This window comes from Anneissia japonica, unplaced genomic scaffold, assembly GCF_011630105.1.
Source record: "Anneissia japonica isolate Jap-2015-1 unplaced genomic scaffold, ASM1163010v1 scaffold287847_len925385_cov155, whole genome shotgun sequence".
Taxonomy (NCBI): domain Eukaryota; kingdom Metazoa; phylum Echinodermata; class Crinoidea; order Comatulida; family Comatulidae; genus Anneissia; species Anneissia japonica.
The window spans coordinates 547,222-560,496 of NW_022731638.1; the positions used below are offsets into that span (position 1 = coordinate 547,222).

The 13,275-nt window shown below is 33.6% G+C and overlaps 1 protein-coding gene across 1 annotated transcript in view; it reads left to right on the forward strand.

Moving 5' to 3' along the window:
• The window catches only part of LOC117115472 (cilia- and flagella-associated protein 74-like), a gene marked incomplete in the record, with an annotated part of 42,994 nt that extends 33,593 nt beyond the window's left edge, over window positions 1-9,401 (forward strand). The window contains 9 exon segments of the mRNA XM_033259291.1: window positions 106-231; window positions 891-1,056; window positions 2,107-2,226; window positions 3,236-3,391; window positions 3,945-4,131; window positions 4,809-5,024; window positions 5,527-5,666; window positions 6,204-6,338; window positions 7,982-9,401. Of these exon segments, the coding sequence (XP_033115182.1) occupies window positions 106-231; window positions 891-1,056; window positions 2,107-2,226; window positions 3,236-3,391; window positions 3,945-4,131; window positions 4,809-5,024; window positions 5,527-5,666; window positions 6,204-6,338; window positions 7,982-8,080 (1,345 nt within the window).
• Window positions 9,402-13,275: the final 3,874 nt, after the last annotated feature.

Genomic DNA, 13,275 nt, shown 5'->3' on the forward strand with positions numbered 1-13,275 from the left:
TATATATATACTTTTATATGTTTAATTAGTAAATACACTTTTCGCTCATTGGAATGGTGATTGTTCTGTTGCTACAAGCACTACAATCTTCTTTATTTATAACAGCTCTGATGATTATTCCTCTGCAAGAGGGTCATTGTACCGTCAGTTTATCAATTCATTCAGCAGTTACTCGATACCTTGCTTTGTTGCCACAGGAACACCAGTTGATCCTGGCTCATTACCATACAGGTGACCATATTTAAAAAATATTTATAAACTACTTTGCTATTGCTAATTTAATATAAGACAGACTGAGGTATAAATATAAGAAATACCATCGCTATATATAATTTTCTCATAATAAAAGATCCATTGATCAGGAAATTAATTACATCAGAAAGAAGTCTTTTATTAATGTGTTTATTATCAAAGAAGAAAATAAATATGTGGCAAAGACAAGCCAAACCAGTCACTTGTCGCAAAAAAATTGATTTTGAATTATTAATACAGCGTTAAAGAGTAAAATAAGAGCTGTAAATGGTAACAAAAAATCATTCAAATCTGACAATTTCCTTATGAAGTTACAAGCATTTAAACATACAGCTGTTTAAAAGAACAATATATGAGAAATCAGCCTTTAAAGTTTATGATTTCAGGCATTTCTCATGCAGAAACTATCATCAAATCCTTGTTTTAACTTTGGAAATGTAGATAACAACAGCATAGCATGATGTATAGATACATAAAGGTTAGTTAAGTGAAATAAAATAGATTTTTTTAAATTTTACATTCCAGCATGTTTTGGTCATTTTCTCTGAAACATGATTTGCGACGAGTTACTGGTTTGGCTTGTCTTTGCCACATATTACATCTTTGGTGAATTAAATTATTGTTATGTTTGAATGTAGTGTGCACAACACGCTGTACATGGAGGTGCATTGCCCGACTATCAAGCCACCGGTTGTTGTGATTTCAAACAGTGGGCGCACTGTTGTAGAGTTTGACGATGTCTCTATCGGCCAGCGAATCATCAAGTCGGTCACAATCCAGAACATCTCCAATGTTGTTCAGGACGTATCCTTTCATATATATATTTTTTTCTTATTTAATTGCCAATCCCTACTTGAATTTCAGTGACTATACCTATTTTTTTTCTTTTATTTAACAAACGAAAACATACGTAAAAAGTTTTAAGCAAGGAGTTTAAAATAGCAAGAGACTGTCTTGATTTTACATGCACAAGGAGAAAAAAGTACTACCGTGGAGATAGAAAAAAGAATCTTGTATCTTGTGGTGAAATTGTAACTATGTTGTGAATGTTAAACAAGTTTTTTTCCCTGGTCATTTGATAGCAAAAATCCTTATGAAGTTACAAACATTTAAACATACTGTACAGCTTAAATCTCTGTGTGATATTGGACCAATTGCTTACTTTCCACGAGCATATCAGTTCCATCTGCAAATCATCTAATTACTATCTTTGAAATATCTGCCAAATCAGCCTTGACAAAAACTCAGCTGAAACTCTTGTTCATGTTTCTATTTCGACAAAACTCGATTACTGCAATTCTCTTCTTTTTTGGCTGCCTTCTTCTTTTCTTTACCGGCTTAAAAAAATAAAAAATTCTGTACACTTAACGCCACGCCGTCATCATACTACTCCTGTAATCTTGGCCCTTAATTCGCTGCCCGTTAAACAGCGAATTGTTTTCAAGGTCCTCATTTTCACAAAGCTTTATTATTTTCTGCTCCATCTTATATCACCCAACTAGTTCCATGATATTTTCCAACTTGCCGCCTTCATTCTTCTGACAAATCATTGCTATCTGTTCCTTGTTTCCGTACTAAGACTTTACGGTGGTCATACTTCTTCTTGTGCAGCATCTTCTCTTTGGAACGAACTACCATCATTTGTTAAAGACTCGTCCTCCCTTGACTCTTTTAAAATAAACCTAAAGACTTATTTGTTCACTAAACCTCAGGGTACAATGTGCCTTTGATCATTTTTTTTGGAATTGGCGCAATATAAATGTTTGAGTGATTGATTGATTAAAAAGTTAGTGGCACAAATTGTGCAAATCTGTTATATTTGTGCATACATTTTATCTTAATTGTAAAATCCAGTTGAAGAGTAGTGTACTGGATACGTGTGGGCCGTTCCTGCTGCTGAATTCAATGAGGGGTCTAGCGCCAGATGCCACTCACACACTGCTCATTGCGTTTTCACCAATGCAAGCCAAAGTGGTAAGTAGACATTATTACTATACCTCAGGTGATTGGGACTAACTCCCGACACTACTTAACCTCAAATCATGTTGTGTTTGTATTCTACTAATAATATTGTACTCATTTTCAGTATAATCTAATTTGCTATCTTCTAGTCTAGCTGTGTTTCCGGAGGATATATTTTCTGTAAATTGCATGTTTTACATTTATCTTTGTGTTTTTTTTTCACTTATTTTTTTTAATGAAAAATTTTGATTATTATTATGAATTATAAACTGACATATTTGTATAAAATTAAACAAAGAGTTTTATAAGTATTATAAGTGAGTTAAATTTCATGTCAAGTTGTGAGTTAAATTTCATGTCATGTTGTGTTTGTATTCTACTAATAATATTGTACTAATTTTCAGTATAATCTATTTTGCTATCTTCTAGTCTAGCTGTGAAAAGATATATTTTCTGTAAATTGCATGTTTTAAATTTATCTTTGTGTTTTTTGTCGCTTTACTTTTATTTATGAAAATTTTTGATTATTATTATGATTTATAAACTGACATATTTATAAATCATATAAATCAGGCAAAATGGTAAGAGTTTTCTAAGTATTAAAAGTGACTTAAATTTCAATTAATTGTTTACTACAGTGTATTAATTATGTTAATTATGAAGAGATTTTTTCTATTGTCTTATGAAATATGGTATCATTGTTGTTTTTTTCATTCTATATTATTGCTATTGTTAATATTATTGCTATTGTTATTATTATTATTATTATTATTATTATTATTATTGGTTGTGCTTATATAGTGCATACTGCTAGAGCATCTTTGAACTTTCCAGAAAATTTCAAATAGTTATTACTACAGTTATGAACATATTGTGAGATTTATTATTAACTTATTGTTATTTATTGAACTATTTATTTATTTTTACTTACCGTATTTACTTTTACTTACTTTAATTATTTATTGTTATTTATTGAACTTACTTTTTGTGTGTTTGATTGTATTTTAATTAATCATTGCAGTATTATGAAGTGTTAAGCATCAAATGTGCTACTTCCACACTTGGCGTGTCATTAAATGGTCAGGGAGTTCAGCCATTGGTCAGTACATCCCTGAAGGATGGTGTTTTGGACATGGGATATGTTATAGTTGGAGAAGACACCACTGAGACATTTAAGGTATGAACATCCATCATATGCATTCAACTTTATTTTAGTTAAATAACAAAATCCTAATTTTCTTTTTGGCAGACAATTGACTATTAATTGCTTATATTTCACAAGGTTTTAAAAGTATTTTGTAAGTTTCTCTCCTACCACCTGTCTCTAATTATCAATTTTAAATTTCAGGTTTGTTTTTAAATAAATAAACTGAAGTAAAATATGGTAATAACGATTTAATGTTACTCTGACTATCAGTTGAGCAGATTAGTAGATTGTGGAATACATTAATCTAATTTCTGATGATATATTTGTATTAAAGGTTTTGACACACAGTTAGCTAATTGCTTGTTCTTTTTTTAAGTGCTTGTCCAGGACCATTAGGACATCCCAAAATATAAATAAAAAATTTCAATGCAAATTTGTATTTAATCATTTGCATTTTTAACATTTGTAATCCTAATTACCAAAAAAAAAAAAAAAAAATATTTGTACATTTTATCTTTATTTGCAAGTAATTAAAAGTATTAGTAAAATTTAGGAACTCAACCAAAATGTTCATAAATTTCAGATTGAGAACACATCCTCTTTGTCTGTGGATTATTGTATTCGGCTTGACAGCCTGTCACTTAACCGTCATGTGAATGAACAGGTGTTACCCTCTTTCATCAGGAAAAGTAACAATGTTGTTGGCACTGCCAATCTAACTGGCAGAAATGTCTTTGACTGTGTGCCATCAGAGGGGACATTGAAGCCAGGTAGGTATTATGAACTAATTTGCATGCAAAATTTGCATAATTTTTACATCTACATAAATTGTAATATTTACATGTCAGTACTGTCACTGTACTGTTGCTACCTCGTGTCTCTAGGTGTCCAACCAAAAATTCCAATTTCCAATATTTGGAATTTGGCAAAAAAGGAGAATATTAGTTTAATTTAATTTGTTTTTGTTTAATTGCTAATTAAAAGAGTAAAAGCTATTTTTCAAAATTTGCACCATTTAAGAAATGTTGTCAGCATGCTCTGGCAGTCTCTTGGTAGGTAAAGATAGGAGAATAACCCCATAATTACCATAATTTGCAGCGTCATTGTGCTTAATTGCGTATGGGTTTGGTCCGTGACTGCTTTACCGCCGTAGAGACACTTATGTTAGCTACTTGTTCACATCATTCCACAACAGGGGCTGAATGAACGCAGCAGCGGGTAAATCCCTACTCTACCGAAAGATGCAATAGATCCTTTAAAGTGCATACAAGCTAGATTCATACAGTGGACCTCATTTTAAGTTCTTACCTGAAAAGACTTGGTTCTACCCGACCACCAAACCCTTGGTGAGGAGTGGCTCAAACCAGCGCCTCTGTTAAGGCTCTAGTTAGCACCCCCTGTTGTCTACTCTAATCTCTTTTCCAATATAATCATCAATATACTTTAGGTACAGAACAAGAAATAGCTGTAAATTTCTCTCCCGACCACACCAGTAATTACTTCTCTGATTGTGCGCGAATTGAGTTGTACGGCAAGCATGAAGCCCATTCAATCTGTCTGAAAGGGCAGGCTTACCCTCACACCATGTACGTGACTGGTGGAGATGATATCGACACTGCTGTAGAGTCTCTAGCAGTTGTACCTCAACTTGAGGAGGAAGAAGGTAGGCAGCAGCTTAGGGCTTGTGAAATGTATTATTATCATTTATTTTGTTTACATTTTCTACTATTTTGTGGTTTAGTGGGGCAACGAATAAAGATAAGACTGAACTTCAGTGCATTGTTTAAGTGCGCATCACAAATATCTGGCATATAGCGCAGGGCTCTACTGAATTTATTTTTGGTAATAGGCTAAGGAAGAAAACTAAATCAATATTGCAAGATATACAGTAACTCATCCTTAGCATTCTGTCCTTGAAATGGTCAGTTCGGGGGGGGGGGGGTTGCAGGTTGGTGGTCATTATCAAATTAATGATTGAAATACATCCTAGCCAAATGTATTTTTTTAAAATTTTATTTGTTGACAGGTATTATGTCAATATGATTACATTCTGTGTTTATGCAATAATAATTTATTTTTGTCTTTAATCAATTTTTAGAGTAAGCTATAGCCAATCTTTGAACTTTACCAACAAAGATACAAATATTCATTATCATTACTTGCAGATAATTCCAAAAACCCAGTTGTCCCCACAATTCCTATGCTGTTGATGTTTCATGCCATTTGCAAAGAAGACACGACCTTACCAGCAAGGAGAGACATTCAAGTGGGCTGTATCAGAAGTAATGCAGTTAGCCAGAAAAAGGTAAATATGGAGAAAAAAGAAAAATGTTAGACTTTTAGCCAAGTGGTTGGTTGGTAATCTGAGGCTACAACACCTGTAGCCTTAACATTAATGCTGGTTGTATGTTCATGTTAGAATTAAGTCTTATAAGGACTCAAAATTGATGGCCCAGCATACACATCAACAGTTGATCATATACACTTTAAGAAGGTGAGCGCACTGCATAAGTTGATGGTTATTGGCATGATTTTATTGAGGCATTGATATTGAGATGGAATCATCAGCTTACTATCCCCCGATGCTGTGTGTAGCAGGCTTTGTAGCACTAAGTGCATTTTTGGGAAGGGCAGAAGGTTACCTCCGTGCTCAGATTTACTTCAGCTCCATTAGAGAATGTGACTAAAAGTGTTTCTCTAAAACATCGTCTACACTGTCAAATTTTATGTGACAAATTTGTTTGATATATTACTATGTCCATGTGTAATATTGCATTGTGCCCATATATGGGCATATGGCAGTTTTTTTGGTATCATAAAACTACTTTTATTTTCTCAACAGAATGGTGAATTTTTCTTTGATCAATTGAACCTTGTCACACCTAAAGGTTTTCAAGTTGACATACAGAAGGGCATGGTAGAAGCTGGACAGAGCAAGGCTATCAGTATCACATGGACACCTCCTAAAGGCCATGATGTAAGTAAAAATAAAAGTTTTATAGTTTAAATTTAAAGTACAACAAAACACAGTTTACAAATATTTATTATTAACTTTTGTTTTTATACATTTATTTTGTATTATTTTGTTTATTCTTATAGACTATTCCATTGTTCGAAATTCTTCAATCAAAGTAGTTGACTTGTGACAAATTGGAAACACCAGAAAATTACTGTATAAGACCTTTTAAATTTCAACATGCACCAATACCATTTAGTAGCCCAATATTGATTCATTCATTCAAATTACATTTATTTCTTTCTATAAATTATTATAATATATCAATAGAATATTTCAAAAAGTAAGTAAAAAGAGGAAAATCTACTGGTTGACTCCAATTGACATTTGTGACTTGTGACTGAGATTCCACTCCAAACCACTCAACCTACTATTATTTAACACTCATACAGTAAAGAAACCTATATTAGGCAGGAAAATACAAAAAAAAAATGTTCTGTCCAAACCAAACTAACCAAAAATCTCAAACAATTAGGGCCAGTTTTATTTTTTCAGGAATAATTTTTGATTTCTAGCCAGTTTAAGGCTCTATGCCAAAGATCTTATAAACACAAGATAGCGTTCTCCGGGATTTACGCGTGCAAATTCTGTAATAAGGCATGAATGGCGCCCTCTTGCTAAATTGGAAACTTTTGACCCTTGACCGACGGCGATTTTTTTTTCCGTACGAAACATGCTCTGATCTGACCATACAGTACACAGCCTGTGAACAGCAGAACAGGAACCATCTCAGATCCATGGCAACAGATAGGACGCCCTCTTCCAAAAGTTATTACTTTTTCTCTTCGGTAATAGCGCATGAATGGCGCCCTCTTGCTAAATGGGAAACTTTTGAACCTTGACCGACGCTTCTATTTGTTACGCGTAAATCGCGGAGAACGCTATCTTGTGTTTATAAGATATTTGCTCTATGCACAAGAACATGTGGTGGTATATATATTTTTTTTTTTTGTTGCTTTGCTAAATATTGATGGAACCATCCTACTTCAAACCATCTGAACTAATTTTTTATTTATTTAATCTTTTGCAACACAATACAATTAAACACAAAAAGTACATAGAGAATAAAATGTAAATGTAAATGTAGTGAATAACCTGTGGCTTGCAGCTTTAACTAGGCTGGATTGCACACAGTCGTGGACCAACTCATTCTTGTCAACAACTTTCTTGTCCCCTAAGGGTCACATCATATCCAATCAGCTGGCAAGAGGCGCACTTTCGTCTGTCCACAATGACAGGGGCTGAATGAACCAGTACACTGGGGTAGCCCCTATACTTTTCTTGAAGGATGCACTGGGTTCTTTAAAGTGAACACGAACCAATTGTGTAGACTTGTTCCACCACCAGAACCGTAGGCGAGCATGCCGTTCGAACCAGCGCCGATATTATGGCTATATGTTGTGGTGCCCCCACTTTAAATTCGACTTGAGAGAATAGATAATACAGTACTACCAAATCAACTATCAATTATTATCAAAAAAAGAACATGAAAAAAATCCTAATTACCAAAGCATGTACTGTTGTACTACTTTATTCTATTTTACTATTTACTTTATTCTATTTTTACTTGTCATTTTCATATGTCTACTTTGTTTCCATTGCAGCCCAACATTACAATTGATGGTACCATGTACTTGAACTTAAAAGGAGATGTAGCGGAGAAGTATGAGATTATACTGCGAGCATTGGTAGTGTCAGAATAACTGCTTCAACATTAATGTGAACATTGGTGTTATGGTGTAGCTTACATCATTAGCGGCGAAGTAACTAAAACAATAAAACCTGCAGACTATCAACATTATCAAAAATGTTGTATGCCCATATATAGTCAAGATATGCCTATATATGGCCATGATGTTATGTCATAATAAACATAGGCATGTTGCATGTCTTTGTCAAGTTATATATGAAAGCCTGGAAGGATTATTTTGCATTCCCATGCAGCCTATGAAAATATGCAGGAAGTATTGTTACGGTGTACGCCAATTTCAGATGCATGATAAATGCATAATTTACAGCCTAATGAATTTATTTCTACTCACTAAAGTTAAACATCATAAAGTAATGTTTAATAAACTCTATTGTTTTAAAAGTTTCCAATAAATTCTTTACAATTTTTTTTGTTAAAAGTTTATTTGAAGTGCCCCCGTAGAGGTCTACGAGTTCCTTTTAAAAATCATGACTTGGAAAGTTGTGATCACTGATTTGCTGGGCTCTGCAAGACTTTCCTGGACTTGTAAATTTGTGATTATGGTCTTTACAAGTACACTGGAATGAGGCTTTTATTGGCATTAATTTGGGATATTATAGAGAAACTTGGTTGTTTTTAAACAGCTAAATTTATAACACCAAGCATTAATAGTTGTGGCCGACGGCTACATCGGCATCCTTAGTGTGAGGATAACTGCTTATTACGAGAATTCCCAAAAGCTACATCATAGTCTTTTATTTTTGGAAAAGTGCTTGCATACCTTTTGGGGTAAAGCCTGATGAAAATAACTGATTAAATTACAGAATGTATTGAAACATTCCATCTTGGAACTCATTCATTTAATTTCCTTCTGAAAATACTAATTGTTATGTAAAACATTCTTTAATAATTACTGGGACAACTATAGTTTTTTTTTCAGATGATACAAAACGATCATATTGTCATATTTTACTGTACAATATTTAACCTTTGTTTATACTGTGTTCTACTTGTGTTATACAAGATTTAATATCGCCTGTGTTGTGTATCACTTTTATTATTTTACAAAAAGGGTTAACAATAATAATCTTCTAATTCAAGTGGATGCTGTGTTTAAATATCAAAATTTGGATTGGATTGGACTTTAATCTGTATAGTCCTTGTTGTTACTGTATAATATAATATGTATTTTATGAAAATAATGATAATTTGTAAATATACTGATGAATATTTGTTTTGTGATTGATTTGGCATAGTAATATAATCCTTGTAAAAAAGTGAAGATTTGTTTTTGCAGTTATAGCAATAAACTTGGAAATAGTTTGAGATGAGTACAGGAATTTTTTTTTAAAATTATTATTAGTATAAACATCACGTACATGATGAAAGAAAAAACATTTACGGTACATGTGCTCCAAGAATCCGTTTCTACTGTTAGATTTTAATCAGTTACTTAAACAGCTTTTAAAAACGAGGTTAAATTCATTGATGATATTCAGTGAGTTGTATTTGTAGTACCATGGAGGTATTATTGAGGAGGAGATCACTCGAAAAAGCTACGCGCACGCAGCGCTATGCAAATGAACCAAGAACAATGCTGAACGTTTGCGTGATGCCTTTGAAGTCTGATGTGTTCCTCGCCACCAAATGCTCATCAGGCCTAGGCTACGTTCAGACTTCGAGATAAGCCAGGCTTGAGTTAAGCCCGGCTCAACGTCAAGTCCGGCTTAACTTTGCCGGGCGTTTAGACTAGCGGGATTAGCCAAGCGCGATAATTTGCATAATGAACCGTAACCAGGAAATGTGTTTCAAAACATTGCTCGCGAAACGTATGCACGCTCAAATATAGGCTGTCCAACTTGTCAAGGCGGAGCCTAGGCGAAAGGGGCAGTCCAAATTTCAGTGAATTACTCAGCCATTGCACTTAAGACATGTTCATTTGTTGGTCTTAAATTTGAAACATGCCTAAAAAAGGTCCTTGTCATTTGAAGAATGACAACCATATTTACCAAAAGTGACATAATAATTTTTTTCTTCCTTTCCTTCTTTCTTCCTCTTTATTCCTGCCCACCGTTGTTTTTCCTTCCCCTTTTCGCCCCCTTTTTTTTCTTTTAAACAATTCAAATGACAAAGAGAAATTTAAGTGTGTACTAAATAATAAATAATGATAACATTAAATAATGGCTTAATAACAAACAACTTAATTAAACATAACTACTAAGAGTGAGAAAAACTAAAGTACAGTTTAATTTGTTTGGGAGGGTAATGTAGATAGAATCAAAGATCTATGCATTAATTAAATATTCTTTACAATAGAAATCAAAAATTTGTCCTAACTTTTCTATATACATACCATCAAGCATACGGTGACGTTTAAATTGCTGTGATCCATTTTCATGAAGACTGAATATGTAATATCTCTAATAAAATTTAATTTAGTACAGTCAAATAAGAAGTGTTCTACAGTTTCCTTTAGGTTTAAATCAGTACATAGTTTGCATGTGCCTGTGTTATGATTAGACCATGATTGTTTGCGGCCTTCAAGATCTAACAAGTTGGATTTTGCTTTGAATTTTATACTAATGTATTTGAAGTTTCATTTGTCCAGCAAATACTGTTCAAAGTGTGGATTTCCATTATACATTAAATATTCTGACAATGATGATTTACTTTGAGCTCTAATAAGCCATTTTTTATCATCATTGTTCTTATTTTTCTTTTCTAAATTGCCTGATCTAGCCAGTTGCAGGTTCCTGATTAAACTTATTAATTAAACCGACTTTTGTTAAAGTATCTCTTATATTGGATAACCATTGCCATTTTAAGTTTTTCTGAACATAAAAATTGCTTTGAAAAGTAAATGAGTCCACCTGTTATCTTCCATATTTTTTAGTCTAGGAAAATATTGGACCCTAAAATCATTTTGAATTGAGGTAACAGTTTGCCATCCAAATTCACTGTATAATGCATCTTTAGCAACATTCCTTTGGGCTTTAAGTATAAACCTTGCCATTTGGTATTTCATGTTTTCAATTTTTTCTTGTAATGTTTTTCCATTGCAAAACCAAACTGAGCTTGCGTAATTAAGTAAGTAGGCAATCCAATAGTTTTCCATAGCATGTCCCCGTAATGGAATCTGTTAAAGTCTGCTTGTTCAGTTAGTATTGACCTAATATATGCAATAATGTGGTTGCCCTTTTTGACTACTTCATTTGTGTGTTGTGTATCGGATAATGATCGAGAAATGTGTACTCCGAGATACTGTATTTATAAGCTTCACTTTCAGAAATATAACCATTCCCGAATCGCCATTTCCTATGTACGTTAATTGTTACCCTGTAATTAAAACATTGGATTTTTCATAATTAAAAGCGAGTTTCCATTAATATTAAATTCTCCCGCAGTTTCTAATAGTAAATTCAGGTCTCGTTCATTTATCTGCAAGTAACACATCATCTTCCCAAAAACAGACTGCTTATTTTAACATTAAATATAATTATTATGTTTACACCTTGGTTTTTGTTTTTAATCATAGCATACAATTCATTCATAAATATTGAAAAAGAATGGGAAATCGTGTACAACCTTGTTTTACACCTTCGTCTATATCAAAATATTCAGTTTCCACATCGCCAAATATTACTTTGCATCCTACATCTGTATAAAAGTTCTCAATTATGTTCAACAAGTTTCCTTTAATACAGATTCGGCTTATAGCATTAATAAGACCATCACTCCAAACAGTGTCGAATGCCTTTTTAAAATCTAAAAAAACAAGGTATGTTTTTTCCCTTCAGCTTGCCTTGTTGCAATAATACTTTTAAGAGTGAAGATGTGAACTTCGCAACGTCTGTGATCTTTGCGAAATCCTCCTTGGACTTCACCTAATAAATTGTGTTCCACAAATTCGACACTGTTTGGGCGATAATCCTATTATATACCTTTGAAACACAAGAATTTAAGGTGATACCTCTATAATTATTAAGGTCTTTTATGTCACCTTTTTTAAACAATGGTATAATTATACTTGTATTCCATTCATTGGGTATACATTGCAATTCTGTAAATCTTTTAAACATTTTATATGAAGTTGCAGTCAACTCATTACCACCATTCTTTAACATTTCATTAGTTATTGTGTCTAAGCCTGGGCATTTATTATTTTTAGAGTAGGATGGCATAGCTATATCATTAACATCAAAGTTAAGTTCATAATAGTGTTACTGGAATTATTTTCGCATGATCAATGGCCATACTTAGTGTTAAAATTACTGTCCGAATTATCTGTAAGGTTTTGATGTATTTTTTTCCTAATGTATTATAGTCCATCTTTAGAGATGATTCGATTGTGCTCTTGTCAGTCTGTGACAGTTTTAGTTCCTGGAATTATTATCGAATTCACTTTACTTGTTTGTTTTTTCCTTTCAACATATGCCAAAAATCACGGCATTGGGGGGGGGGGGGAACCCGTTTCCATTAATTTTGAACAATTTTCTACTCTTTTTTGCATGATTTACGTCGTATTAGTGACTTGGATTCTCACTGCGTTTGTTTTGATAGTCATTACAAAGATCATTGATCTAGAGGGTTGTCAACGTTTAGAGTAATGACGATGTGCTCGACACTACGTCGGCCTGAGTACATGTACCGGTCGAGCGGCAGTAGTTTTATTTTATGTAGTTATTTCAGGTTTGAAATTTTGATTAGCTCATATTCAGGGGTGGCGCCAGCAGGGGAAGGCCCCCCGTCGGGGAGAGCTCCCCCCCCCCGTCGGGGAAAGCTTTCCCCCTTACCCCGATCGGGGAGGAAAAGCTCAATTCGTCGGGGAGAAAAAAAAAATGCATGTATTTTCTACATATTAGTATGTACGAAGGGACCCTTAGGGGCAAAGAAAGTCATTGGTCGAGTTCCTAGTCCACATTTCAAGCGCCCTGAGCATCTTACATTAGATGGATATGTGCGCTATATAAAACTACACTATTATTATTATTAGTAGACTCTAAAATCGATTACATATGCCTTTGTAACCCCTAAATTGTCGAAACTTTCGGGGGCTTTGCCCCCGTGACCACTTTCGTAACCTTTTAATCGAAGCTCGACCACGCCCATTTTGGTTTCGTCGGGGGAATCTGACCCCTCGTAGGGTAATGTGAAAAGGTAAATACAAGTAACAACAATTATACTTGAATTTTCATATCAGAATGGGGT